The sequence below is a fragment of the Bombus fervidus genome, chromosome 1, assembly GCF_041682495.2.
Source record: "Bombus fervidus isolate BK054 chromosome 1, iyBomFerv1, whole genome shotgun sequence".
NCBI lineage: Eukaryota > Metazoa > Arthropoda > Insecta > Hymenoptera > Apidae > Bombus > Bombus fervidus.
This window is the reverse complement of record NC_091517.1, coordinates 3,460,676-3,487,692: the sequence shown is the minus strand read 5'-3', so window position 1 is coordinate 3,487,692 and position 27,017 is coordinate 3,460,676. Positions and strand designations below refer to the sequence as shown.

At 31.7% G+C, this 27,017-nt stretch overlaps 5 protein-coding genes and 1 long non-coding RNA gene across 9 annotated transcripts in view; 3 read left to right on the top strand and 3 right to left on the bottom strand.

Moving 5' to 3' along the window:
* The window catches only part of LOC139986829 (uncharacterized), a 215,194-nt gene extending 207,788 nt beyond the window's left edge, over positions 1-7,406 (bottom strand). The window contains exon 1 of the mRNA XM_072002481.1: positions 6,597-7,406. Coding sequence (XP_071858582.1) covers positions 6,597-6,744 — 148 coding nt within the window. The 5' untranslated portion in view covers positions 6,745-7,406. The remainder of the gene's footprint in view (positions 1-6,596) is intronic.
* Positions 7,407-7,490: 84 nt separating this feature from the next.
* Positions 7,491-12,804, top strand: LOC139986948 (uncharacterized). 2 transcript variants are annotated; one of them, XR_011799761.1, is made up of 8 exons: positions 7,533-7,606; positions 7,807-9,336; positions 9,470-9,599; positions 9,668-9,842; positions 10,274-11,663; positions 11,867-12,168; positions 12,265-12,438; positions 12,516-12,804. It is a non-coding gene; the product is annotated as an uncharacterized lncRNA (long non-coding RNA). The 2 variants fall into 2 exon arrangements; XR_011799760.1 differs by having other exon boundaries at positions 7,491-7,606; positions 9,029-9,599; positions 12,516-12,792.
* Positions 12,805-13,262: 458 nt separating this feature from the next.
* LOC139986931 (uncharacterized) lies at positions 13,263-14,935 on the bottom strand. 2 transcript variants are annotated; one of them, XM_072002688.1, is made up of 5 exons: positions 14,420-14,935; positions 14,198-14,315; positions 14,002-14,083; positions 13,734-13,917; positions 13,263-13,649 (listed from the first exon to the last, which is right to left on the bottom strand). In XM_072002688.1, the coding sequence occupies exons 2-5, from the start codon at positions 14,264-14,266 to the stop codon at positions 13,436-13,438; spliced, it is 549 nt and encodes a 182-aa protein (XP_071858789.1). In that variant the 5' UTR covers positions 14,267-14,315; positions 14,420-14,935; the 3' UTR covers positions 13,263-13,435. The 2 variants fall into 2 exon arrangements, with proteins under 2 accessions (XP_071858789.1, XP_071858781.1); XM_072002680.1 differs by having other exon boundaries at positions 13,734-13,920; positions 14,420-14,913.
* LOC139986883 (dynein intermediate chain 2, ciliary) lies at positions 14,697-18,797 on the top strand. The gene is made up of 15 exons (XM_072002590.1): positions 14,697-14,790; positions 15,421-15,518; positions 15,607-15,714; positions 15,803-16,004; positions 16,087-16,188; positions 16,326-16,447; positions 16,510-16,593; positions 16,666-16,852; positions 16,929-17,090; positions 17,150-17,293; positions 17,380-17,486; positions 17,597-17,774; positions 17,849-18,080; positions 18,155-18,388; positions 18,483-18,797. Exons 2-15 carry the CDS (start codon positions 15,453-15,455, stop codon positions 18,658-18,660), a joined length of 2,106 nt encoding a protein of 701 aa, XP_071858691.1. The 5' UTR covers positions 14,697-14,790; positions 15,421-15,452; the 3' UTR covers positions 18,661-18,797.
* Positions 18,798-18,802: 5 nt separating this feature from the next.
* Positions 18,803-22,503, bottom strand: LOC139986886 (ribitol 5-phosphate transferase FKRP). Its single transcript, XM_072002603.1, has 3 exons — positions 21,744-22,503; positions 21,396-21,653; positions 18,803-21,206 (listed from the first exon to the last, which is right to left on the bottom strand). The coding sequence occupies exons 1-3, from the start codon at positions 22,206-22,208 to the stop codon at positions 20,424-20,426; spliced, it is 1,506 nt and encodes a 501-aa protein (XP_071858704.1). The 5' UTR covers positions 22,209-22,503; the 3' UTR covers positions 18,803-20,423.
* Positions 22,504-22,741: 238 nt separating this feature from the next.
* LOC139986899 (N(G),N(G)-dimethylarginine dimethylaminohydrolase 1) lies at positions 22,742-27,002 on the top strand. 2 transcript variants are annotated; one of them, XM_072002628.1, is made up of 6 exons: positions 22,742-22,999; positions 23,327-23,429; positions 23,504-23,601; positions 24,296-24,352; positions 25,151-25,246; positions 25,342-27,002. In XM_072002628.1, exons 1-6 carry the CDS (start codon positions 22,742-22,744, stop codon positions 25,594-25,596), a joined length of 867 nt encoding a protein of 288 aa, XP_071858729.1. In that variant the 3' UTR covers positions 25,597-27,002. The 2 variants fall into 2 exon arrangements, with proteins under 2 accessions (XP_071858729.1, XP_071858738.1); XM_072002637.1 differs by lacking the exon at positions 24,296-24,352.
* Positions 27,003-27,017: the final 15 nt, after the last annotated feature.

Sequence of the window (27,017 nt, the reverse complement as noted above, 5' to 3'; positions counted from 1 at the left end):
GAGATGCCTTACTCCATTGATTTAACGAATCCACGCAACCCAACGATCGTCCCCTCGTAACGATGCATGCGTCTTTCCAGCTGGAGAAGCTATGACGGCGAAACGTTGGCAATGTTCGCGTTAGCACCATTGTACTGTCAGCGCTAGCAAAATCTTGAACAGCCCGCAACAGGAGGTATCAGAATGTCAAAACGACGCGAGAAAAACCGCATTCCGCATGCACGGAACCGGCATACAATGAAGCGAAAAACTTCGCCGCGTGTGATAATTACTGTCCCGCGGCACCGATTTATTGCTCGACGATATCGAGAGACGCGAAGCCAACGCCTTTTTCTCGTCGATGTTTTCACCGAGTCACGTTTCCCACCGCCCCTTTATTTACCAATTATACACCTTGGGATATTTTTTCCCGCAGCTCGCTTGAAACAACAGGGTAGTTATTTCTGTGCGTTCGCTCACGCTCCAGCAATGCTACTGTGCGTGGAGAATTTCAGCAGGTGCGAGTTGCTTTGTCATGAGCTCGTAGGAGTCCTGTTTCAGGGTTTATAACCCACTGTACAAGTAAATGTCGCGATAGTAACCGAGGCAAGGACGAAAGTGTCAAATACCTATTTCATTTCTTGATTTATGGAATTTTAGAGCATGTTTACAGCTTTAACCAAGGAACAACACACTACAATGGCTATCGTAGAAAAACGTTATAATCTTCATATTACTTGATCTGTAATCATTGTTACAGATATCAGTACCGTATATATAAATAAAAACCCTAGTATCTGATATTCCTACTCTCTCCACTATATAATTTATTCATCCCTTCTTTAAAATTTAAAAAATTGAACGATAAACAATACTGCTTAGCTCTTCGTATTGAAACAAAGAAAAGTTCTCAAAAATCAGACGACTCCGTTATCTTCGAAAGAGAAGAAGATGCGAAGGAAGAGGTCATTGATTCCTATAATGATAGCTTTGAAACGACCAGCAGCTTTGGTGGCTCGGCAATAAAGCGATCTTAACTATTCATTGTTCTGTATAATAACGGGAGCGAAACGACCGTGCCAGACGTAACGGGCGGACTTATGCGCCTTCGAGAAGAATGCAAAGCCATATCTGCTCAGCAAAAAGAAGTTAAGCGAAGTTAATGTCCCTAATCGCGATCGGTGGCAAAATTACACCCTTCGAATCGCGAACGAGCGAACGATCGTATTTTGCTCGGCTCGTAAAACCAGACCGAAAAAACGGAGGGCTCCGTGCAGGAAATGGTAATACGCAAGAAAACTCGATGACTCGGCTTGTTACTAAAACACACTGCGAAACGTGCCAAGTTCTTTTCGCACACTCGAATTCTCAACTCGTTTTGTATAAAGTGATACGCGAACGAGGTAAAAAGAAAAGTAACGAAGTTTACACGACGTAAATTTAATCACGTGCGAATACAAGTATATAATCGATAGTGTTGCCATAAATAATTAACAGAACGACGCTGAATTTGAAATCTGTTCGAGATTTCAATGACATCGGTTAGCATTATTTAAATAACGCAGGTTCCCCTTGTAATTCTATTTACCATCATGGTCATGCTTTGAGATTGTTTGCAAATGTGCATTCAAGTAAATAAAATGTCACGAATTCAGTGTATAAGACTACTATCTACCGGTACGTTCTATTTTGCTCGGATAATTGGTGAAATTTCAATTTCACATGTACGGCGAAATAATTGGAGCAATAAAATCGCGGGAAAAAAGGGGTATTGCGGGAGAACTGGTTTGCTGTCCAACTTTCAATGGCAAGTTATGCATGATTTATTGCAACTTCGTTTAAATCTCGTTTGGATCCTATCGGTGTACGCAACACAAACGAATAGGAGAACTGTTCATAACCATATAGGCGAAACCTTGAAATCCTTGCATCGCATTACAAGACCATACACGTAACACGTAGAAGGCAATGCGCAACACTTTAAGGAACACGTAGAGGCCCTGACGATTATTATCATTAAGATTGCGCGTACATCGGTCCATTATAAATAAGCAAATAATTATCAAATTTTTCTAATCAGATCGTGATGATGCACACGATCGTTCACGGTCGCGATTGAAACTAAATTTCTTCCTGAGATGGAGTCACAATGTTATTTGTACGCTCATTATTTTCTATTATTTTATATCTGTTCGTGTATTTCTGTAAGATTTGTATGATATTAGAAGATAGATTAAATTATTTTTTGAAAATACTTTACTTTAACGATAAATGTTTGATAGAACAGTTACGGAACTTCCTGGATTCGATGGGACACGAAAACGATAAATTACATTTGTTCCGTAACAACGTAACACTGTATACTTGCGAATTAGGAGAATCATCGAAAGCGATGCAGTTAATCTTAATTAAATCTCCTTCAATCATCTAATATTGCGTGTACATTAATCTTCGAGGCTTCCTAGTGCCTAACACGAAATTCACTCTTTTATTCTATTTGCTTTCTTGCGTGTAACTATCCACACGTAAGAAGATAAGAAGTCCGCTCACGATCTTATACGTAGATTCTCTTATCAAAACGTACAGTTCCTATACGCTGTAGTGCATGGTGCTCCCTTCGCGTACCTTTAATTCATTTCCTGTACTTCTACGAACGCTTACATCTTGCAGATAAGATTTTCGAATGGCCAACCTGACACGCTTTAAAGAACTGCACGAATTTTAAAATAATACCGGAAAGTATATAAACACATGTTGATTAAAAAAATCAGGCAACTACTATTTGAAAGCACGTATCACGACACTGTAAATCACAACGGCTATAAATACTTTATAGAGGCTCGTTAAAACGAATGACGATGAAGAGATGACGAATGAGACACAAGAAGAATTTCCATGGTTTGAAAAAAAAATAGTTTATTGTAGCGACTACTTCAATTTCTTTATACTTCATAAAATTATAGGTTCTAGGTTGGAAAAGAATAGTAACGAAAAAATATTAGACAAATTCTTGAGATCTTCTTTCGCAATTAAAATGTTAAATTGAATCATTTAAAAGAATTACGAATGGTTTAACACAACGTTTCTATAGATTCGCGTTAACGTTTTATATAATAACATGAAGAGTTTCAGTAAAAATCCAACAACACCAATCGTAAGTATCGCACTTACGTAGAAAGAAAATTAATTATGACACAGTAAACAACTGTCGAACTGTGGAACGAAAAAGGCAGCAATCGCGGATTATCATCGTCCCGTATGTTTAAAATGCCAGGTGATTTATTAACGAACTTGTTCCAAACCATAAACAACGCTAACGAATCGTAAATGCTGTATCGTTAAATAAACGCTCGGAGCACATCAGGCTCGTACGGTCAAGCATTGGTAGAATTCGTACGATTCCGAGCTCTTAACAACAGGCTCAACACGTACACAGGATACCATTCGCACCAAGGTTGAAAAAGAACTCTACGTTGCCAGCACGTTTACGTTTAGTGCATGCATATGCATCAGATGTGCCAGACAGTGTCTCACGTACTAAAATAACTCGTAATGTTTGATTCACTTATCCGACGAAAATTGCAATGTTTCATTAATAACCAGTTAATTAGAAAAAAGACGATTATGCTAAACGGCGTGAGTTATTTGGAGCATAAATTGTACCCGTGATGCCGTGATTTGATCATTTGTAATTAGTAATTAGTGTTTCAAATTTGTTTATTCGAACCAAAAAGAAATCTTTAGAAGATTTTTATACGAAATAATTATCACAGAATGGAGAGGAAATTCTTATAAAGATAACACACCTTTCAATGATAATACATATATAGAAATGAACAACGATAGAAGACGAATATGTGCATAGCCTTGCCTTATTAAATTAGAAAAAAACCGATTGTTTGAATGTCTCTGAATCAATTTCGTTGTACCACGGTTTCAACATGTCCAGGTTACACCATATCCTGTATTGTTTCACACCGGCAGCCAGCGTGTATGCATGAAGATCCTTAAGATCTTTCGACGAAGAGAATTTTGACTTAATTATCGTTTGGCCAGCAGTGATCGAAGAACGCGCACGTTCATGGACAAGACGCGACGTAAAATTCTATTTAACGTTCGTACGCCGATAGAAAGCGCGATCGCACAAGTAATTTGCACGCACAGTTAGACGTTCGTTTGAGAGTTCATCGAGTTGGCATACGACACCTCCCTCGACACGCACAGAAACGCATTTCCGCCTTTCTAAACGAATGCAAATTAAGCGAACGCGATTAAAGCTAATGCGATGGACACAGTCCAACGATAGCTATCGACGAATTCTTTTACGGCGTGGGAAATTTTTCTAGACGAGGTGAATGCGTTAGTTAGTCACCGTTAATCCTTTAATGAAATGATCAGGCAGCTATCGTGTAATTAAATAATGTAAGTAATTAGAATGAGAGATTCTGACCTTGAAATGTTTGAACATAAAGTAGTTTAATTAAACTAACGATTATAGATATAATGACTGGCAGTAGTATCCGAGCATTTACAGGACCTTCTCATGAACATGTGCGTGTTCCCAAAATGTTTAATTAATTTAAAAATACATTAGTACGTTACAAGACACTTGGTAAAAAATTAGTGTACAATATGAATAATATTGTACGAAAATAAAAAGATATACCCAAAATATTAAAATTTACATTACTCTTACCTTTCAAACATAGTTTTGATAACGAATAAAGTTAAACAGCAAGAAAAAATTAAGTAAACTATACTTGAAAAAGTTTCATCCGAATGAAGCAAGTTCAATGAGAAGTGTCATTAAAACGAAATGATCGTGTCGCAAAGCTGCTTCTCTGTATAATGCACACAATTAAAAATGAGCAGTGAAACAACCGACCGACGGATTTCGCTAGAAATTACGTAATTCGAACCTTCGCTACGGATGTTACCTCAGTACCAGTTACTTCGACGTGAATTATCGAAACAACGGGGACAATGCAGTTCAACGACATACGTGATCGTCAATCCTAGTAGAGAGTCAAGTCATCTTACAAACTCTTTCCTCTTTTGCATTGAATTATGAGCGAGGAATCTGTATAAATCGAGAATCATTCCAACATATCCACCATGAAATCCTTTTGTTTTTCATATCGTCAATTGTATTACGTTACATTATTTAATCTTGATAACTTATTTTGAACTAAAAATTTGCGAAAACTTTATTATACTATACAGAGTATCGATGATATAGGATTAATTGAATAAAAATAGGATGAACTATATTAATTCTAATTAATAATGAAAATTTCTAATAGAAATTTAACAATTATTTGAATTTATTGAAATTAACAAATATTTGAATAGATGAAATATTGAAAATTTAATTACAAGTATACGAATCATGAAGCATATTTAGAAGTTAATATATACGAGGAATTACGCTAAGAATAATAGATTACAGTTTCTAATAATGGCTTTCCAGGCGTTTCTTAACGCGCGTGGCAAATTTATGATTGTTTCATGGTTCTATTTATAAATAACAACGTAGACCAAACACGGGGGCGTGTGAAAATATTTGACGAAGGTACGATTTCGCTTAAATTTCGACGACACAGAAACCAAAGGGAAAATGAAATTTCCCCGTGAAAAGTAGGCGTGCGTTAGAAGATTACTTCGGAAAGGCACAAGGCCTTACTCGGCGAACGTATAATACTTTCACAGAAGCGTTAGAGCAAAGGTCATTCTTCTCTAGCAAATCCAAGACGGGTAACAAAGTTCAAGCATTCACCATCATACTGTTCTTTTCGAAACAATACAATTGCCATATCGTAAACAGAAAACATTTATAAATGTTATTTATTTTTTCATTTCACGGTGAAGACTTCCAAAAGAATAAATTAACGTCAAAAAAATAATTCAAGTATTGTATTATCTTCTATAATGATTATAAAATATGGCGTGGGTAATTGAAAATAGATATATAGTTTACAAAATAGTACATGTAATTAACAATGCTAATATTTTCCTCACAGTAAGGTCATACATCTTAAGAAGGTATCGTGACACACATTGTGCAATAAACATAAGCGATACTTTCGATAATTTAAATGAGCGGTGACATTCAATGCAAATCGTGACGTGTATAATCATTGCCGAGAAAACTCGAATGTATTGAATGGGATGAACAAAACGGGAAAAAGGGAGTCTTTTTCACACGTAAAAATAGTCTTTCGGTTATGTACTGATATGTAAAACTATGTTGAAAAAAATATTTAAAAAATGTTATCCCATAAATCTTGTAAATCCAGTAAAATTTACGAATGTAAATAATAATACTATGTAGTCGCGTATTGACGGCGCTAAGTAAGGGAAAATTCATATATAAACCCGTATTTCTACGCTCACTACCGATAAGTATTCAAAATACACACTGTAGAATTTTTGTTTGTATGGTGGTGTTATTTATTATATGTATGCACATACACATAATCACATAAATATAGGTTAATATTAAAAATCTCGATAATATTTAAATTTTGATACATTTGTAAAACATCGAATGACAAGTTTAGATAAATTAAACGAACGAAAAAGATGGAAGAAAAGGAGCAAAAATCATTCGATCTGACCTGTATGGACTCGGTGCCGGGCGTTGGTCTCGTTCACCGGAAGAAGATCGTCGTACTCCAGTGTCGTCACGTCCTTTGTATGAACCAAAACAATTACGCTCGTCACCAGCATCAACACCATTGTTACCACCGATCGGTTCACCGTCATTTTGATAGAAAAAAGATTTGCGCTTACCGGGCACGAAAAATCCGTCGCGCGACACAGGGTATGCCGTTCGATCACATTTTCACGAGCCGCGAGAATCGGCGCTTCGAAGAGGAAAGCTCGAAATTATCGAGCGCTCGAAGCGGGAAGTTCGAATGCCGGAATCGCGTACCGGGCGTCAATCCTCGCATATTATTCAAACCCAAACGAACGCGACTATACGTGGACGAGACACGATTACATATAATATATGAAAGCGTCAATTCGTTACGATTTGCGCATTTTTCCCATGCATTTTAACCTCGTACGATGCAAAATTGGCCCTTTGAGGGCGCGTAATCGATAGGTGCGCAGATCGAACGAATTGTCATAATTACTGCGCATAGAGCAGGATCCGCGTGCGAAACGAATGCACCGTTCACGGATGAGAAACTCGAGGTCGGTGAAACTTTACGAATCCTCTTCGTCCGATCTCGTCCCCCTTGATTCGTGACACACGAAGGGCTGTCAGTCGACGGACATTACACACTCGTCGACTGTCACTCGCGTATGCCTAATTGAATACGGCCTGCTCGGATGCGAAAATAAAAAGAATTATCTGAGACCGCGCGTGCTACCTGTTTTAAAAGAAGTGTGCGCTTGCCGCACGAGTCCATGCTGCACTGCTAGGCACCAGTCAGGTGTTTCAAGCAGCCGCCACGCGACATCCGCGCCATCTGTCCGCCTATCACCGAACTTTTGGCGTCGCGCGTAAACCACCGGCACGCTTTTCACGCGCACGTTCCTTACGTCGTTCTTTCTGTGTCACGTGGCCACTTGACTTCATTCATGGAGACAGGTCCTTTTATACTACGAGCGTGTATGCGTAAGTATCAACCGGCTGCGTAGCTATGCGTCGTTCTTAACTCTTCTCTTTTTTTCCATCGCTATATGCAACACGGTTTCTGTATATACAAAGCGGGAATTATATTCATTACTTTATTATCGACGCCTCGATTTCTCATGGCCTAACGAGGTATCGTCAAAATATCACTCGTTCGATAAATCGATTTCGATGCGTTGCAGGTCCTCCATAAAAATGCACGCAGTGTAATGAACGCTTCTACGAATCGGCCGCAACCAACCAAAACATAATCGATTCGAGGAAAACCGAATTTTATAAGCTACACGTAATCGAAAAATCAACACGTGTCTTATTCCCTTGCTGGTTTCTTATTCAACATGCACTCGTGATTCAACTTTAACCAATAACTGGTATGGTAGTCATTTTCTCACGTAGACGGTAATATATGTACAGAATTCTATAAAAATGCTTAGAAATTTACAGTTAACGAAAAAGTACAATAATATTATATATACATCATATTTATTACTGTACTTAAAAACTGATTGAATCATACTGATTAACAAGTAGCCGTTACACACGACATCTCACAGTAGCTGTTTTCCAAATTACTATCATTACCAAAGTAAAAGTTGCCTAGATGCGATAAACTTCGCCTTACCAGTTAGAGGTTAAAATCATCTTTGCATCTATCGCTTTTTCAATCTTCCACAAATACCTCCAAACGTGTATCTTCCCTTTTATGATTGCCAAACTTGAAACATGGTGTGCAAACATTGCCCAACACCGGCGAACCGTTCGCCGGCTGCTTCTAAACAGTTTCCTGCACGAAAGCAGTCGCGATTCGTTCGTTACCTACATTTCCCTATCGGCGGCGATTTCTCACCGCCTCTCTCTCTCTCTCTCTCTCTCTCTCTCTCTCTCTCTCTCTCTCTCTCTCTCTCTCTCTCTCATTCTCTCTCTTCATTCCCGGCCTTAGCAAGGTAAAATCGCGCGTCGCAGTCACGTAAGCGTGGCCTCTCCGTGAAGAGGACACGGATGCCTCGGTCTACCGGTATTTAATTAAGCCCGGTCGTTCGAGAAAAAAAGCTGTTGGTACAGGAAGCGATGGGTTTCGAGTACGCCGAGCAGCGGACCGTAGTTCGAGCCCCGTTACGGGACAGATTCATTGGCGTAGTCCCAATCGATCGGCCAATGTCCTTTGCACAACGGATGTTTGCGCACCATGGCGCCTCGACGCCGTTGCAGAATGCCGGTGCAACTTCTCGCTGGTATTCCGCAGGGATCGCGAACCGCGTCGACCTTAAAAATTATCGACACGAGACCCGAGAGTAATGGTCAGAGCAGAACACCGGCTTTGTCTTTGTCGCGCGTTCCCTTTTTCCGCTTTATCTCGCTCTATCTGTCCACCACGAAAGGCAAACGATCCGTGTTGTTTTTCAGCCTGACAAGAAAACGGACGGTCGATGCACTTTCAATCGCAGGTCGATCGCGATACGTAATCTCTGAGCGCACAGAGGCAACCAAATCGAGTAATGTGCATACCATGAGATTCGAATGGAAGAATTAAGATGAAAAAAATACACGATTTGCCACCTGCATATTATCCTTGATAAACGTGCTGTCTAATTTTAGCATGATCGTAGGATAATGGGAATGAGATTTGACATAATGATTGTTTACTCAATAGCGTAGAGTTTAGAAAATATGTAGAACAAAATGAGGAAATGAAGATCGAGCTGATTTCACAGGTAGTGAAGCTTTCTGTGGTTTTAGAATAGCGTAAAGTATAGAAGATCGTAAAACGTATCTTCCTTTTAATGAGCCACTACTATTCAACCATCTTTCTCACGTATGAAGAATTCACAATACTTTATTGTTCAGCCTCTGAAGACGACAGACTTTTGTCTTCTTCTAATAGTCGCTACAACATTAAAATATCTTCCGGTGTGATTGTAACTGATCGTAACTGATCGTAACTGCCAAGCTATTGCATTAACATCTGTTATTTATGGTTAATAATTATTTAATGTTATTCTGTGTACAAGATGTATCACACTTAAGGTTTGGAATAACTTTCAGAAGGTGTTCAAGAGGAAAGTCACGGTTAATGCGTAATTTCAATATAATGTCTAAACACTGCACTACGTACCAACGAAGTTCTTCTATGCTTCTTCATTTTAGTCACCCTTTTTCAAGCCTTGGGGGACATATTCTCACGAAATCCGGTTCTACTGGTTTGGTGTTAGATACGAAGGTAAAGTTTAGTCTCTAGTGGCCCGGGAAATCGACACCTCTGTCGATTACTATACCGCAATGCACCGCATTAGATTAGTTCATTTATTACGTAAAAGAATATAGCTGCCGTGTTAGAAATAAGACTGTAAAATCTAAATTTAAACGCTATAATGAACAATTTTCATTCATTAGACTCAACCACTTATTTAAGTAAACTCCATACCATTCTGTAGCTTTACAAATATCTCGAAATTAATGAATATAATCAGAGCAAAAATAAAGTTGATAATCTGATTTTGGCAGATGTTAAAATGATGCCAGTTAAATGATTTTCAATTAATTTGTAGATTAATCTCGATATCGACGTTTATCTTTGGTTGCAATTTCTTTCTCATTTTCACATGTTACGTACGAATAAATGAAAAGACATTAGCGGCGCTCACATTACAGGTTGTCACGTTCTCAAAGGAGATGATATTTATTACTTCAAATTGGTTACAAAATACGCCATAACTCTCGTATAATTTATGACCGTACCGATGGTGTTGACGATGCATCCCGTGAATACATCTCTCTCATATAATATTATACATACGAGAGCAATACGAGAGACCAGGTGTATTTAAATATTCATATGCAATGTATCACGAATCATACATCAGTTTGCGGCTACGAGCATTACAAACGCCTAGTCTACGCAACATATACAGAGTGCCTTTTTAATAAAATCGTTAATTACCTCCCTTTTATCAATATGTGCAATGCTTATGACTTATGCGAAACAAAAAATAATTTAAATAAATATAATGTCTGTCATTGTGAACTTAAAAAATATCACTTTTAAAATAGCCAAAGTATCCAACAAGTGAAAGAAGTTCTTTGAAATTGTAACAATGCATAGCTAGTATCGGAAGATAAATGTTTCACTCTGTATGCAAAAATATCATGTAGCCAAACACCATCTTCTGCACAACAGGTTGTTAATTCCCCTCTGTAAGATCCACGGCGGTGGGCTTCATTAAAAATTGAACGGGTCGGAATATCAGAGAGAAGAATAAATTTAATACGTATAAGCCATTAATTAGCGGTCCAATTGCTGATATTCTTATTATACAAGGAGGGTGTAACGTACGTAGAATGTGCTTCCAAAAAAAAAAAACTTCGTAACTACATCGATTTGTTTGCTACGTTTGTATGGGAAATAAAAATTAACAACATTATACGCGCAAAATCTATATAGTACGTTTAAGCATGGTAAAGTGCAATCATATATTTACATAAAAATGTCCATAATTCATATATACCTGAAAGGCTAAAGAATATAAGCAGAAACCGAGAATAACAAGTCAAAATCCAAAGACATCGCCAGGACCAGTCTTGGGTCGAGCAACAACTCTATATCCTCACTGGAATAAACTATGCTTACTACAAAACTTAACGAAAAAAATAAGAAGATACTACGCTTAGACAAGTCATCAATCACTACGTCGAAAAAGTTCAATAGCACTAGTTTTGCACCGAACGAGCTTAACTTATTTTAAATCTCACAAATCTATCTATATTCGTCTTGGGACAAGGAACACCCCAATGGAACTCGTTCTGGGTTACAGAATCCTATCTACGTTTAAACAACAATTCAAACTTTAATGATTTATTTGGAACAATTGCATCGAGTAGTAATTCGGAAACTGAATTTGAGGATTGTATAGATATGTCAAATCAATTTGAAAGGAATTCTCTTCGAAGGACTAGAGAGAAGAGAACATGGCAAGAAAAACAATTAACTCTACACAGACACATTTACAGCTGCCGGGTTTCGCGAGCAATGAACTCATGGGAAGTACGTACTTACTTACATCGTGCTAAGATGCTGCTACGAATAACCGCAATACTCATCTCATTGCTATGAGTGTTAATACTTACAACATCAAAGCTGCGTAACTATCGTGGCTCTATGTTTTGTATTAATACAACTTTATCTTTTCGTACAAAATTTTGTCTAAAATACTTCTACCGATTTAACAATTGTCTTTTTCTTTACAGACATTAAAATATTTTTGGAAAAGAAGGAGACACATATTTTACTTAGTCCAACGCTACATTTATTTTAAACGTACAGCTTTAAAATATAAAATAAATATTTGCTTAAACAAAAGATACGTAACTGTCAAATGAAATTTCTGCCTTCTTCTATTGATGCATATTTATTAAAACTTAAGAATCACCCTTTCTTATGCTAATCCTCTGGTTCTTACGTATCTCAGCTCATTGTATGCATATTGAAACTACATTTATATAAGTGTGTAATGTGTAAAGATTAAAGGCACATCAAACGTGAAAAACAGGTAATACAATTATTGGACGAACAAATATTGAATTAATTATTATTAAGTATTCAAATTAATAGAAAGCTACAGTAATGTATCAAAGTAAAATGTTAGTAAATTTCTTTTGGAAAAAATGTTAATACAGGCACATACGTATATCTAGGAAATAATATCTTTGACAAAGAATTCGTGAACAATGTGCAATAGACTTCTGTATCACACACATAGCTCGAGGAACTTTTTAAAAGAATTTTTCTAGGCACGCACAATGTACACCAGATCGGACAGGTAAGATATAACGAGTGGGAATACAGAAAGGAAACCTCTATAACGGTATAAAATATAGTGGAACTGTTTGCTTGCAGAAAACAAGAAATGGAGTACGCAGTCTTTTTCCCCGAGGACGATCTAGATTACAGAATAAACCGCGCATTACGAAGGGGACCGCATTTCCTCAGGTTATCTGTGTATACGTTTGGTACAAGCAGAGAAGAAATTTCTTCTCCGGTACAAGACAAGATTTCCATACGACTTTATTTCAGAAACGTCTATTTGGGCGATCCTATACGGTATTATATTTCTTTGCAATGATGTTACAAAAAAAAAAATACCAAATAAAAGTACAAAGGTAATTTATTATTAATATAAATAACTAGAAAAAATAAACATATATTTATATGATCTTTTAATTTCATTAGCTGCAAAATTTTATTTACACAGTCATAAAATCCCGCCACGACACGCTACCGTCATTTTACCAATTTGAAATTTTCGCACGGCACCATTATAGCAATGTCTTAAGGCTTAAGTAATATCCTGAAGTGACAGCGGCGGATATTACCTACTGCAACTTCGTACAAAATAGACGTTACGAGGTCTGCCGATGCACAATTGAGAAACACTATTTGAATAATTTTCTTAGCAATAATTGCTTCAGTCACGAATAAGACGCGTATCGTTTTGCTCGCATAATACAATCACTAGAGCAATTAATTTGATTTTTTGAACATCATTTAATCATCAAACATCATTATAATTAAATGTAAAATACAACTTTCATTCATTATTCTTAATATTTATCATTTTATGGAAGATATTGAGACAATTATACATTTTAATAGATCTAACTTATAAATATTTGATATATTTAATTTTCATTCGATATATATAAAATCTTTCATATTACATAATTACATAAAACTTTGAGAGATTAAATTAATATTTAATAATGCATAAAAAATAATTAATCTGTAACATATTCAAGATATATGTACATAACAATGAATTATAATATGTGGCACTGACAATGAAAGCAATCACCGGTACATCTATAAGATTTCATAAATTTGAGCTCCGGAGATGGTTGTGCAGGTCCTAAATTTAAAGAATCTTCACTTTCTTCACTCATTTCTTCAATGCTAAATGTATCAGTTAGATCTTGCTTATGCTTGGAGGAATCTTTCGATTTAGTTGTTGGAAAAAGAGTCATTTCTCCTTCACTAAAAATATATAAAGATACATAACTATACTATATTTACTATACTAAGAATTATTACATATATAATATATATATTACTAACTACCTTTCACTATCGCTATGCCAATATTCAACAAGAGGAAGATGTTCTTTATTCTTATTTGGTACAGGAAGTCTTTGAATAGAAATTAGACCAGCAGCACTACTACTACTTCCACATCCCTTATCATATTTTGGCAACTTCACATAATCTGAATTACGCTGAATACGTTTAGCTTGTTCAATTCGTGCTTCTGCCCAAAATAGATAACATATAAAGGAAATTGTAAATATTTTGATATTTGTAAATTATAAAACAATTAACAATTCAATACCAAGCTTTCTTTGCAATTGTTTGGTAGTAGAGTTATGCTGTGATGTCTGTGTCTGATTGCTGCTACAACTGCTATCACTTCCCTAAAATAAATAGAAATAAAGCAACGTGTCTCTTTCATTATTATCTGTATTTACTTATTTTAATTTTAATTTATAAAATGGATAATATTAATATAAAGAACTACATATATTTACCAAGAAAAGTCTTTCATCTTCTGTATGACTAGTGGTTTTTGGATCGCTGTCAATTCCACTATCTTCCATTACAAAAGAAAAATGTATTATAAACTAAAGATTAAATCTCTCAATTCATCTGAAATGAAGATGACATTTTTAAATTTCCAATTACACAAAATTTTCATACACATAACCACATGTATAAAGCAACATTTTTTAAAGTAACTAATAAAATAATACCTCTTATCACTTAAATATTCAATAACAATGCACACATTCCACCTTTAATTCACATACTGTCATCTTTTACATACAAGTACTTTGAACAAGTACTTAAAAAATAATAATTTATTCTGAAATATAACACAATTTACATGTAATGCACATTCTATGTAAAACCATGCTTAATGAAAGATAATCTGAAAATTGTTACTCACAAGTATTTGCAAGCTATTCTGACTTATCTAGTAGGAAGCATGCTTACATTATCATGGTATGCTCCATTATTGATTTTCTTTCTCTATATAACCACACACAATATGTTAAAAATATTGCCCTTATTTAAAAGATAATCTTATATGTTTAAATATATACTCTACCTCTATCTAAATGTATATAAATTTACAATTAAATATATTTGAGCACAGTATATTCCTTTATTTATGCATATATTCAACACTATAATATAATTTTAAATTTTTAATATATAAACCACCAAATATTTAAATTTTCAGAGCTTTAAAATTTGTTTACATTATCCTGGCATAACTTAAGTAAATTATTATATTGTATGACAGAATTATTAACTTAAAACAGATAATATTTAAATGTTATGATAGCATAACAAGTTTCCTAGGAAACCAGAACTTATTTCTATGTATTTATTGGGAAGAATAAGAGATATAAAGAACTTCAGTTTAGTTTTTATTTAGTTTTTTAATATCTGTTTACTATAGTAGAACAGTTTTCTATTCATCTAGTACAAAAGCTAATTTAGTTAATACAAATATACAAACGAAATTCCATATCTTTTTATAAACTGAAAAATTTTAATATTATTATTTTAAATTGTAAGAGTTTGAATAAATATTATTCCATAGTATAATATTAAAATTACATTATTGTTAGAAAGAAAACGAGAAATTAAAAAATTAAAAATAAAAATATATATAGAGAGAGAAAATAATAACTTTTATATAATAATAAACATAAACACTAATTTGCAATATTTCTATATGTAGTTGGATACTAAGTAAGTTCTAATCCAAGAATCATGCGTCCATCACTAGTAAAGAGAACACTTTCTAAAGTGGCAGAAGTATCAAAAGAACCAGCAAGAGTTAGTATTTCACACATTTTATTTAATTTAATACAATTTTGGACTTATTTAATAAAGAATTAATAACCATTTTCTTACTTATGTTTAGCATATAAGCTTCTTGAAGAGCCGTGTGGATCTAGGTGGTGGTGATATGGATTGGTTACGAGGAAGAGTGTTCTTAAAACCAGAAGATCAACTAGTATTATCAGATGCAGTATGTGTACCTTTTCGTTATTGAAACATACATTCCAATTACAAGTTTTTAAGAAAGTTTGTAACTAATTCAAAAAATAAAACTTTAGGAATTACAAGAAGAGATTGCAAGAGTTCTGACTATACATAACACAAGAGTTCCAGATTCTTTAGTTGAGTGGTCATGGAAATTAAAAAGTTTCATATTATTACCTCCTCCACCACATTTAATAACTGTTCTAAGTGTTCCTGGATCGCTATTGCATAAAGATTCTGAAGAAGCTAGAATACAATTGGCAGGAGGACTTATTGGTAAAATTCCATAAATACAAATATAAGAAGTTTACAATTAATTTAATATTTTATTAGGTAACATTTAAATATATCATTGTAGTGGATACTCCTTTTGAAGAAGCCATATTACATGATGATGAGGAAGAAAGAGAAGAAGAGGAAGAAGATGAAGAAGAAGGAGCAGATGTTGAAGAGCAAGAAGGTAAGATGATTAATTATAATAATAGAGAAAGTTACAAAAATCTCTTCAAATATTTATTTTTGATAAAAGTGAAAAATAATTTCAAAATTTCTGTGTTCAAAATTCAAAATTTTGAAAAAATATTAAAAATTATGAAGAACATGAACCTGAACCTGACCATGAAGATGATCATGAAGAAGAAAGAGTAAAACCAAAAAAAATACCAAATCAATTTAACTTTTGTGAAAGAGCTGCTTTAACTTATACCAATCCTTTGCGAGTAAGTGTAGAACAGATTTTATAGACTAAGATCTATTCAATCACTTTTATATTAATTTATAGGAAATGAGTACCCAAACAATACCACCTCCAACAGAGACATTTAATACCCATGTTTTTCAATGGACAATCTTTGATGAGTATCAGGTATGTATTTTATTTTAAATTAAATCATTCAGAATTATATGAATTAGAAATATGAATGAATATATATCTTAGGAAGATTTTGCTCAACAACAACGTGAAAAAGAAAGAGAAAGAAGAATTCCATTTCTACAACTGAAGAAGGAGGATATAAAGAAAAAAGCTCAAACTGAATCCACAGAATTAACATGTAGAATGTTACAAGCTGCAAAAACGTTGGAACGAATGGTAAATCAAAATATTTTTGATGAAATAGCGCAAGGTTAATATTTTAATTCAGTGACTCCCAAAAAAATGTATACTTTATTTAGAGGAATATTTAATATAAATATTATTAGACTACAGATATTGGGATGATCCAAGTGATGAATTTAAAGTTGGAGAAGGTTCATTATTACCTTTATGGAAATTTCATTATGAAAAAACCAAGAAACATGATGTTACAGATTTATGCTTCAATAGTAGATATTATGATTTATTTGCAGTTTCATATGGAACAAGTTAGTAAAAAATATAAAAATTCGGTTATATACAAATGCTTATATACAAAATATTTCAGTGTCATTTAGTAATTCGATAATAGATGGAACAGTATGTTTATTTAGTTTAAAAAATCCATCATATCCAGAGTGGATCTGTCCAACAGAATCTCCTGTAATGTGTTTAGACTTCAGTGAACAACATCCACATCTTTTAGTTATTGGTAATAAAAACAAATATTATATAGTACATTTTTATTATAATATCATTACTATAATACTGTTTTTTTTTTTTTTTTTTATGGTAAAGGTACTATGGATGGTGCTGTTGCTGTTTATAATATTATGTTGCCACCTACAGCCCCTCAATACAGAAGCAATGATGTTGTTCAAAAACATGGAGGTATTGTGTGGGAGGTTTGTTGATTACAAATAAAAATATCTAAAATGCCTAACAAGATCACTGTGTTAATTATTTCAAAATGTATTTATCATTAATACAATATTTATGATATATAATGTTCAAGGTACATTGGGCACCAGACACGGAAGAAGGTAATTTAGCATTCTACAGTGTTAGCATTGATGGAAAAGTAAACTACTGGATATTAAGTGAAAATAATCTTGGTTTGACAACTGTGATGACCCTTTTTCTGGACAGACCACCAATACCTGGGCCAGATGGTACTATAATTACACTTAAGGGTGAGAATATTTTATATCATTAATATAACTTCTAAGATTAACAAGCTCCAATAAATATTAATAAAATTTACTAGGTTGTGGAACATGTCTAGCATTTCACCCTGCAGATCAAAATGTATTCTTGGTAGGAACAGAAGAAGGAACAATTTATAAGTGCAATACAGCATATAGTAGTGTTTATATGAGAACTTATAATGAAGCACACAATATGCCAGTCTACCGGATAGTATTTAATAAATTCAATTCCAGCATATTTGCAAGTTGTTCTGGTGATTGGAGAATAAAAATATGGGAAGATGATAGGATGTAAGTTTCAATTGCATTCATAGTTCTCTTAAATTCTTAATTTTTTCTTATTTGTTAAGTATGTACTATTTTAGGGAACCCTTATTTATGTTTGATCTTGGTGTTCCCATTGGAGATGTTCAATGGGCACCATATAGTTCAACAGTATTAGCTTGTGTTTCAAATGATGGGAAAGTTACAGTATTTGATTTGAATGTAAATAAATATCGACCTATATGTAGTCAACCAGTTGTTAGCAGAAAAAAATATAAACTAACTAGACTTGCATTTAACAATAAATTACCATTCATTATAGTGGGCGATGATAAGTATGTAATTATTTTATAGTTTTATTCAATAATATAATTGTATGTTTAATGAATAATATTATAATACAATTCCATTTTCATGTCTCGTCAACAGAGGTACCATAAATACATTGAAATTGTCACCAAACCTTAGATTAAAAGTAAAACCTACTAAGAGGCAACTTCATTTGACACATAGAGAATTAGAAATTATGAAATTAGAAAGATTATTAAGTTTTGTACGTGAACCAGCTATTTTACCACCACCAAAAGATATAAGGGTAGAAATTTAAGCCATACTTTTAATCACAAATATATTTGCATGTGCTTTTTTAAAATAAAATCTGTTTAGATATGAAAATTATATATTGCAGGTAATAATGATAATCATCACTATTGTATAATACTATAATAAAAAATTATAATATTCTCTAATTTTTTGTAAACATCAACACTTTATTAACATTTGCTATAACAGAAAATACATATTAATATCTATGTCTTTATATGAAGAAATTGGCACTAAATTTAGAATGATTTACAAATTTAAACTTATCTATATAATTACTATAACATCTCTTCTAGACTAGAAGCAATTATTAACGATTATGAAACTACTTTAATACATTCCTTTGTAAACAGAATTATTAAAGTTTTTGCAATTCCATATATAACAGTACCACACAGTTTCATAATAAGTCTTTAAATATTTTTATCTTTAAATAGTTTTAAAGAATAAGTTAGTGATTTCAGAAATAGTTTACATTAACTGTATACATATAATAATATTTGTTGTTGCCTAAATTTGTATATGAAATTTAATATGTATTAAAAGAGGATAATAATTAAGAAAATATCAATGTAAATATCGAGTTACGTATTTAATAATAGCTAATATTATAAGAAAACGTGGTCCAAGTGAAATTGTAATATCCTTATAAAGAAAAATTTGATTAATGGTTTTAAAAAATGTTTTAATTCAGTAAGTTTTAATTCAACAGTATGCACAATTTCCTGTAAACTTAATACAAGCATTATTATTACACAAATCTTATTTTCTGATATTTCAAATGTATTAAGCACTGGCTATCACAGTGTCTGTTATCTTTAATTACCTTTTTAATATCAAAGAAATATTTGTATATAAGTTGTTATATCAAATTAAATGTTATTAAACAAATTATTTTTTCGAAAGAAAAATGATGTTTTTGAAAAAATATTATCATTTATATAAAACAACTTAAGATCATATAATATTAAATAGAAATAATTTTAAAATAATATATAAAAATACTAAATAACATACAAAAATATTGATTATAAATACATATTAGAAATATAAAAAGTATATTATTCATTAAAATAAATAATTTTTATATCTTTGGCACATCTATTTGTTGTATAAAACGAAATCGGAATGAAACATTTAATACTATAATTAATACTGACAATGCATATGTAAGAAATTAAAATCATAATATCAACTTATAAACTATATTCCTTTTACAAAAAAAAAAAACATATTTTGTAATTATCTAACCAACAAGTTTCATTACTATATTACATTCAAAACAATTTGAATCTTTCTTAGGAACTTGATATCATGACAATTCATTATTAATGAAACAAAAAAAGAAAACTTTTTATCTCCAATACGCAATTATTTAAATACAATTAAAATTTAAGTACCTATATATTTATTATAAATGTTAGAAAATATATAACATCTACATTTTTAAGGACATTTTATAGAACCTTCCCTTTGTTCTCATACTAAATTTCTAGCCAAATTAGTAATAATTCTTATTCTAGCATACAATCGCGTAACCTTATAAAATATCGGAAAATAATATTTCTCATTCGAAAATGCTATAATGTATTCCCAATACAATTTTTTCATAAGATATACTAATTCGGATGATTAAAATTATGGAAAAAGATTGTAAAGCCTAAATATATTTGTAGATGAGATAATTATAGATTAGATAATTTAAATTATGTATTTTGGAAAAATTTCTTTCCCAATTTCATATATGACTTACTACAAGATTAACTTTTAATGAAGAAACTCTTGAAAAGAAATTTTACCAGGGAGTTCTGGATTTTCTATCACACCCCTGAAATATTTTAATTCTAAAAAATCCCTAATATTATTTGGGCATGGCACTTGTCTGCCAGCAAATTCAATACTTGACATTGGATGAAGAAATTGCTCTGGAAAATCTTTATTGTTTAAAAACCACGCATCTCTAAGCATAGACCCATTTTTTGCATAAAATGGAAGTATGTTTACAGTTAAATGGTTTACCTTTGAATACTGTACTTTAAAAAATTCACCTTCTGTTGCCTTTTTCCAGACAAAACCATGATTGTCAACAACAGGTTTATCCATGGCTTGAATTAACCATGATGATCTCTCAAGATCATCACGATTTACTCCTATTTGTACTTCATGATCCCATGGTAAAATATCACCATTTCTCATAGCACCAAGTAAAGATCCACTTTCTAACCAATATCTGATACCAACTTCTTCTAATTTATCAAACACATGATGAGCAACTTTTCTCAATCCTGAGATGCAGCAAGGTGGAGTAAACCGATTTTGATAAAGATAAGATGGAATACCATTTATGACTGGTCCAAAACATCTACTACTTTCTCTAGAACAGCCATACCATTCTATAGAATTGGAAGCTCTTGTAACCTTCTTAATTCCCAATTTTTCAAACATAGATCGTTCATGATCTTGATGTAACTGTTGTACCTTCCATAAGAATTGCGTACCTTTATACGATGATTTTCCTTCGTTGAAATGATAATCTGACAAGATATGAATCTGGCAACATGTAATAAATTATTTACTTGAATAAATTTTGCTTATTATTAATATATTTTTATACATTAAACATCGTGGATCATAGTATTTGAATCATAAACTTAAACAAAGAAATAATAAGTAAAACCTTCAAATATATAAAATTAATAAAAATCTTTTCTTCGTTAAAATTAAATATAAAGTACAAACCTTTACACCTAATGCAGTTGTTTGAATATATAATGCATCCATAAAAGGTAATAAGAAAGGATCAGTTAATTTTCGTAATAATTTTGTCTCAAGCATCGTAGCATGTTTTCCATTTATTCCATCACATTCAGTGCCCGTTGTGTATGAGAACTTCAGACTCCATTCTTTTACTTTTAAATCTATATTGACACAATTTAAAGTTATACTTCCTACTGGTATACCTACAGCACCTAATTTTGTAGTTTGTGATATAGTCTCCTGAAAAATATTTGATATAAGACAATTAAAAAAAAAGCAAATTATTGCCTTACAATAAAGTAATAATGTTACATATAACGTATTTCTTACTTCCATGATTTGCTTGGTAGGAAGCCTACTACCATCAGGTAAAAATAAAACGTACTTTGTACGTATATAAAATAGTGGATTTCTTTCATCGTAAGATCTATTAAATTCCGGTTGCAAGTTTATTAGTTTAACATTTTGCATGCTTTCATTGGCAAAGTCCAATTCCAGTGGAGGATATGGTAATTCATTGCTTACTATTAAAATTGGTATAGTAGGAAAAAGACTTAACACAGACTCTACAGTGGAAGTTACATCATTTTCAAAGGTTTCAAATTGTCGTATAACCACAGTTACTAATCGAGCTAATCGCCGATGAAGTTTTTGCGGAGGATCAGGTGTTACGGCAGTTGGTGTCAACAACCGCAAAGTGTTTTGCGTTGAAAATAACCTCCATATTCTGTGCCACACAATGATATTAGCTAGTAGTGCAAGCACTAATAACGTTCTTACAAACTTAAAACGCATAATTATCACATATTTTGTAATATCATCGTAGATCAAATTTTTTTACTTCATCCTTATATTATAGCACCTCCAAATTATGTTTAAATGTTTGACAAATCACAGTATCTTTGCATGTTTCAATTCACTCCTACTCAGCACTGCCAATCTATTATTTTCCGGATACAACATAAGAATATGACAATTGAAATACTATTTATATTACATCATCATTTATTAAATATTTAGTGTATTATTGTAAGGTTTTAATATTTTTAACTAATTTTCCGTAATAAAAAACGAAAGTTTTAATCTAACATTTAAAAAATTCAAAATTACGCTACGATCTGGTGACATTACAAATGTAAATGTTTAGAATACTGTCTTGCTGTTGTTTTTACATAAACGTCAAAGTCTACATTTGTTGCAATCGGCGTTCCAATGAAGTTAGTAGAAACGTAGAACTAGCTCTGTGATCATTGTATTATAATTTACATAAACGAGAAGTGACAAAGTTCAGATAAACTTTGAGACGGAAGCCTTTCTATCGAAGCACCATGCCTCTCCATCGTTATACTCATGCAGTTCTATGTAGAATTCCTCTTTCGCTTCGTACAAGAGGCGAGGTCACATTAGACGAAGCTAGAACTCAACATTTGGCACTTGCTCAGCTTCTACGAGAACTTGACATCGACGTTGTTGAAATGCCACCGGATGAAAATTCACCACTCTGTGTTTTTGTCGAAGATATCGCAGTTGTGTGCAATGGTATTGCACTTATAGCACGGCCCAATGAACCATCGCGCCTAAAAGAGGTATATTTATAAAATCGTATAGTAATTAATAAATAGTTTCTAATTATATTATTGTTATTCTATATAAATAAGGAAATTTCAGTCTATTATGCTATTATATTATTTAAGAGAAAAGCTAAATCATTAAATATCATTTTAAGTATATATGAATATACTATATTGTATATCAAATTATAATATTAAATTAAAAATATGAATTGAACAATTATTTTGTGCATATTCGTATAAAAAGAATATAACTTCATTACATTGTTACATGTATTAATATTATTATTCTGTGATGTTTCCAGTGTGTGAATAACTAAAATGATGATGATCTAATTCCAGATTGAGACAATTAGAGCTGTTTTAAAGAAGGAATTGGAAATTCCACTTATAGAAATAGCTGACAAAAATGCTCGTCTAGATGGAGGAGATGTTTTATTTACTGGTAAGTTTTGTTTTTAATATTAAGTTAATGAACTTACAACCAAATTACTAAACAGAAGTAACTGATTATTATAGGTCGTGAATTTTTTGTTGGATTGTCTCATTATACTAATGAAGCAGGTGCAAGAGCAGTTGCAGCAGCATTCCCAGAATATCCATGTGTACCTATTAAGGTTGGTTAATTATTAAAAGTCATGTTACTAATATTTAATATAATTTATATAGTCATCTGCTTTTTAATATATATTACACTAACATTTCAGTCCTCTATTTTATATAAATCTATATTTACTCTAAAAGTGTAAAATAATGCATGAATTATTCTGTTAAATATTTCTTGAAGTAAGAAGAAATTGATGTTGTTTGCATAATAGGACTTTATTTGATATTTTTCAACATTTTTATTTCATTATATAATCTGTGTCATCAATGAGTATCATGTGTTATAAAGAAATTAAAACATATATGTGTATTGTGATTGTTTTAGAAATATACTTTTTTGTATTATTAGTATCTATATAATGTAGTCTTTATTATTATATCTTGAAAGTTAGTTTAATGAAGTCATGTAATAATATATGATATGGGTAATTGTATTTTGGATTTTATAGTAGCATATATTAAATTAATAATTATAGTCTATATTATTAGTTGCATATGAATTACCAAATAGTTTTCTTAGTAAATATTAAACTAAAAAATATTACTACTTATATTAAGAAAACTCGTTTAAAGCATACTACTTATATAATACATAACATAAATGCGTGCGAGCCCACACACACTTACACATATAGGTTATAAAATATGTTTGATCACAACAAAAGGTTAAGATCAAACAACTTACCATTCTGGTATTCATTTAAGGTGGGTGATGGTGGTGAAGAGGTGATAGTGGAGAGTCTTACCTCAGCCCCAATTCAGGTTTGGGTGTATTAGACTGACTCTCTTTTGCATATTATATTGAAAAAAGATTTCACGATTTAGAAACACAATTTTGCACGGTTCCAACAAATTTGTTTGTGAATATACTTTTTACAATTACCCATTACAGATTTTAAACAGAATGCTTTCAGAGATGGAGTTTTATATACATAGTATGTAAGTTATGGCTTGGTGCAATTGTGCACATGAAACACATACATACACTGATACACAAGATCATATTTCACTCTTGCATGTGATTAATGTTTGTATCTTTTTGCATAAATTTGTCATATTGCAGAACTTCATTCAGTGCAACTTCAATCAATTTTATAACAAGTGCATATAAAAAAAATGTATGTAGAATATACAAAAATATTTTTGTTAAAAAGTATATTTTAATTTCTATAATTATAAAATTTTAATAATTGATTGAAGATACATTATTTGCTACTCTTATTATGCATATTAAACTCATAAATCAAAAATAGTAATTCCATTAATTTTACTTGGTTATTTTTCTTATGCAATGCTATAGAGGACTTATATATATGTATTCATTTTTCACTTCCTATTTTATGCATTGTGTTTATTATAAAAGCTAGCTGATGAAAATGATGCTTAAATTATCTAAATATGTATCTATTTTGTTCTAACCTAAGTTATATCTGAAATAATATAAATATCATGAATATAAAGAAAAGGTTAATAATTTTATCATTATTGCATTCATGATTACAATTCATGTATTGTTTGAGATTGAAGATATTTATATTTTTATTTAATTATTGTTTATAGGTTGCTGAATCCAAGCGTCTTAAAGGTTTAGTTACAATGGCTGGCCCTGATATTATTTGTGTAGGTGCTGGAAAAGAATCTCAAGAAGTCTTGAAGGTATTTATTTGTAATTCAAATATCATTACTTTTTACATTTGTTTATATCTTTTCAATTTGCTCATCTTTTATATAATATATTGTTTATAATGCAGAGAATTGAAAGAGAAGCAACTTATAGTTACCAAACATTAACTGTGCCTGAAGATGCTGCAGCGAATGTACTTTATGTTAATGGAACTCTAATTCATAGATCAGAAGATGAGATTCCACAATCAAGTAAAGTTTTTGCAGAAAAAATTGAGTTTCCAACCAGATCCTTACGTATGTCTGAATTAGCAAAGGTTAGTTCTGGTTTAACTTCTTGTTGTTTACTGGTGCGTAGACCCAGACATATTCGCAGTATTTAAGCTACGGAATGAAGACCAGAAACCTATGACAACCTAGCAAACGTGTTAAATTGCTAGGATCATATATTGATGTGAACCATAAAATCAAGAATTTAAATATTTCTAATAGGAAATATTACCAAAATGCTGTGCAAAAAACTATAATATTGACGTAGCACGTACGTCACTCCAAAACTCTAATAACTACTTTAATGAACAGAAAGATTATTTTGTAATTATTTTATAAAAAGATTATCTTAATATAAAAGAGATTTTATAATTAAGAAGATTAATATATTTGATTTTAACGTATTTACAGTAGAGATAATATATTGAGACTTTATTTACCTAATTTGTAGATTTATATCACATGAAGTCATAATTTCTATCTTGCCATTTATATAATATTCATCTTTTTTTGATATGTTTCAATTTTATTATGACAGCATTTATAAATACATATTTTTTATATTTTCGTGATTTCAAATCTATTTTATGATTGTTTTTTAGTTATTATATTTTATATTTTAATAATATATGATGAACTTTTACATACAATAAATTTAATATCAAAATATTATAGTAATTTAATTATATTGCACAAAATTTCTTTTTTATAAAGACCAAAAATATAAAAAAAAATTGATTTATAGATTATACAAGTAAATCAAAATGAATTTTTAATTAAGCACAAAAAGAACAAAATCATAAAATAAAAATAAAAAATCTAATACCAATCTATGTCTTCGACTTTTGATATTTTGTGTTATATTATTAAAAATCAGTTATTAGAATCATCAATCATCAGTATTCTAATACCTTTGAATGCATTTGCTACTAGTCTATTAAAAGTGTTCACTTAATGTTCACCTATTCAAATAGAGTTCTTCTATAATTCAATTATATACTACAGAGTTAATGATATATAAAAGCACTGATAGTTAAGAGTTAACGTGCTGATTCACATTATAGCAAAGTTACATGGTTAAGAGTCTACTGAGCAAAAGGAGAAATAAAATTTCTGTATAAGAACAAATTTCATATACACACAATATATATTGCAGCAAGCTTAAACCGTTTTGGCAAATTTACAACTGTAGAGTATCAATACAATTTGTAGTACTATAATATAATTTCTTGATATTTCTTAAAATCATGACAATATTAAAATCAGTTTATTATATTTTTATATACTTTAATATGCATGTTTTCATAGTAATACAAATTTTTCTTTCGTTTTTGCAACTCTTCCTATTCTTTTTTATTGCAATTATATAAATTTTGTAAATTGAAAATAATTTCACAACGAGTATTTTACACATTATAATATTAGGTTTAGTGTCATTCTGTATATTTCTCAAAAAATTTTCCAAAGTGTATAAGGCTACAAAGTTGTAAACAAAATAAAAAATATATGCTAGACGTTATAGTCTAGTTTTGAT

Excerpts from the sequence above, each read along its gene's own strand:
- LOC139986931 (XM_072002680.1), bottom strand. The coding sequence starts at position 14,266 with ATGGAAGATAGTGGAATTGACAGCGATCCAAAAACCACTAGTCATACA. Across the intron at positions 13,921-14,001 it reads ACAATTGCAAAGAAAGCTTG|AAGCACGAATTGAACAAGCT; the intron begins GTATTGAATTGT and ends TATTTTGGGCAG. Across the intron at positions 13,650-13,733 it reads TGGCATAGCGATAGTGAAAG|TGAAGGAGAAATGACTCTTT; the intron begins GTAGTTAGTAAT and ends ATATATTTTTAG.
- LOC139986883 (XM_072002590.1), top strand. The coding sequence starts at position 15,453 with ATGCGTCCATCACTAGTAAAGAGAACACTTTCTAAAGTGGCAGAAGTA. Across the intron at positions 17,091-17,149 it reads TGCAGTTTCATATGGAACAA|TGTCATTTAGTAATTCGATA; the intron begins GTTAGTAAAAAA and ends AAAATATTTCAG. Across the intron at positions 17,487-17,596 it reads ATGGAGGTATTGTGTGGGAG|GTACATTGGGCACCAGACAC; the intron begins GTTTGTTGATTA and ends ATAATGTTCAAG.
- LOC139986886 (XM_072002603.1), bottom strand. The coding sequence starts at position 22,208 with ATGCGTTTTAAGTTTGTAAGAACGTTATTAGTGCTTGCACTACTAGCT. Across the intron at positions 21,654-21,743 it reads CTACCAAGCAAATCATGGAA|GAGACTATATCACAAACTAC; the intron begins GTAAGAAATACG and ends AATATTTTTCAG. Across the intron at positions 21,207-21,395 it reads CAACTGCATTAGGTGTAAAG|ATTCATATCTTGTCAGATTA; the intron begins GTTTGTACTTTA and ends ACATGTTGCCAG.
- LOC139986899 (XM_072002628.1), top strand. The coding sequence starts at position 22,742 with ATGCCTCTCCATCGTTATACTCATGCAGTTCTATGTAGAATTCCTCTT. Across the intron at positions 23,430-23,503 it reads AGGAGATGTTTTATTTACTG|GTCGTGAATTTTTTGTTGGA; the intron begins GTAAGTTTTGTT and ends TGATTATTATAG. Across the intron at positions 25,247-25,341 it reads AATCTCAAGAAGTCTTGAAG|AGAATTGAAAGAGAAGCAAC; the intron begins GTATTTATTTGT and ends TTTATAATGCAG.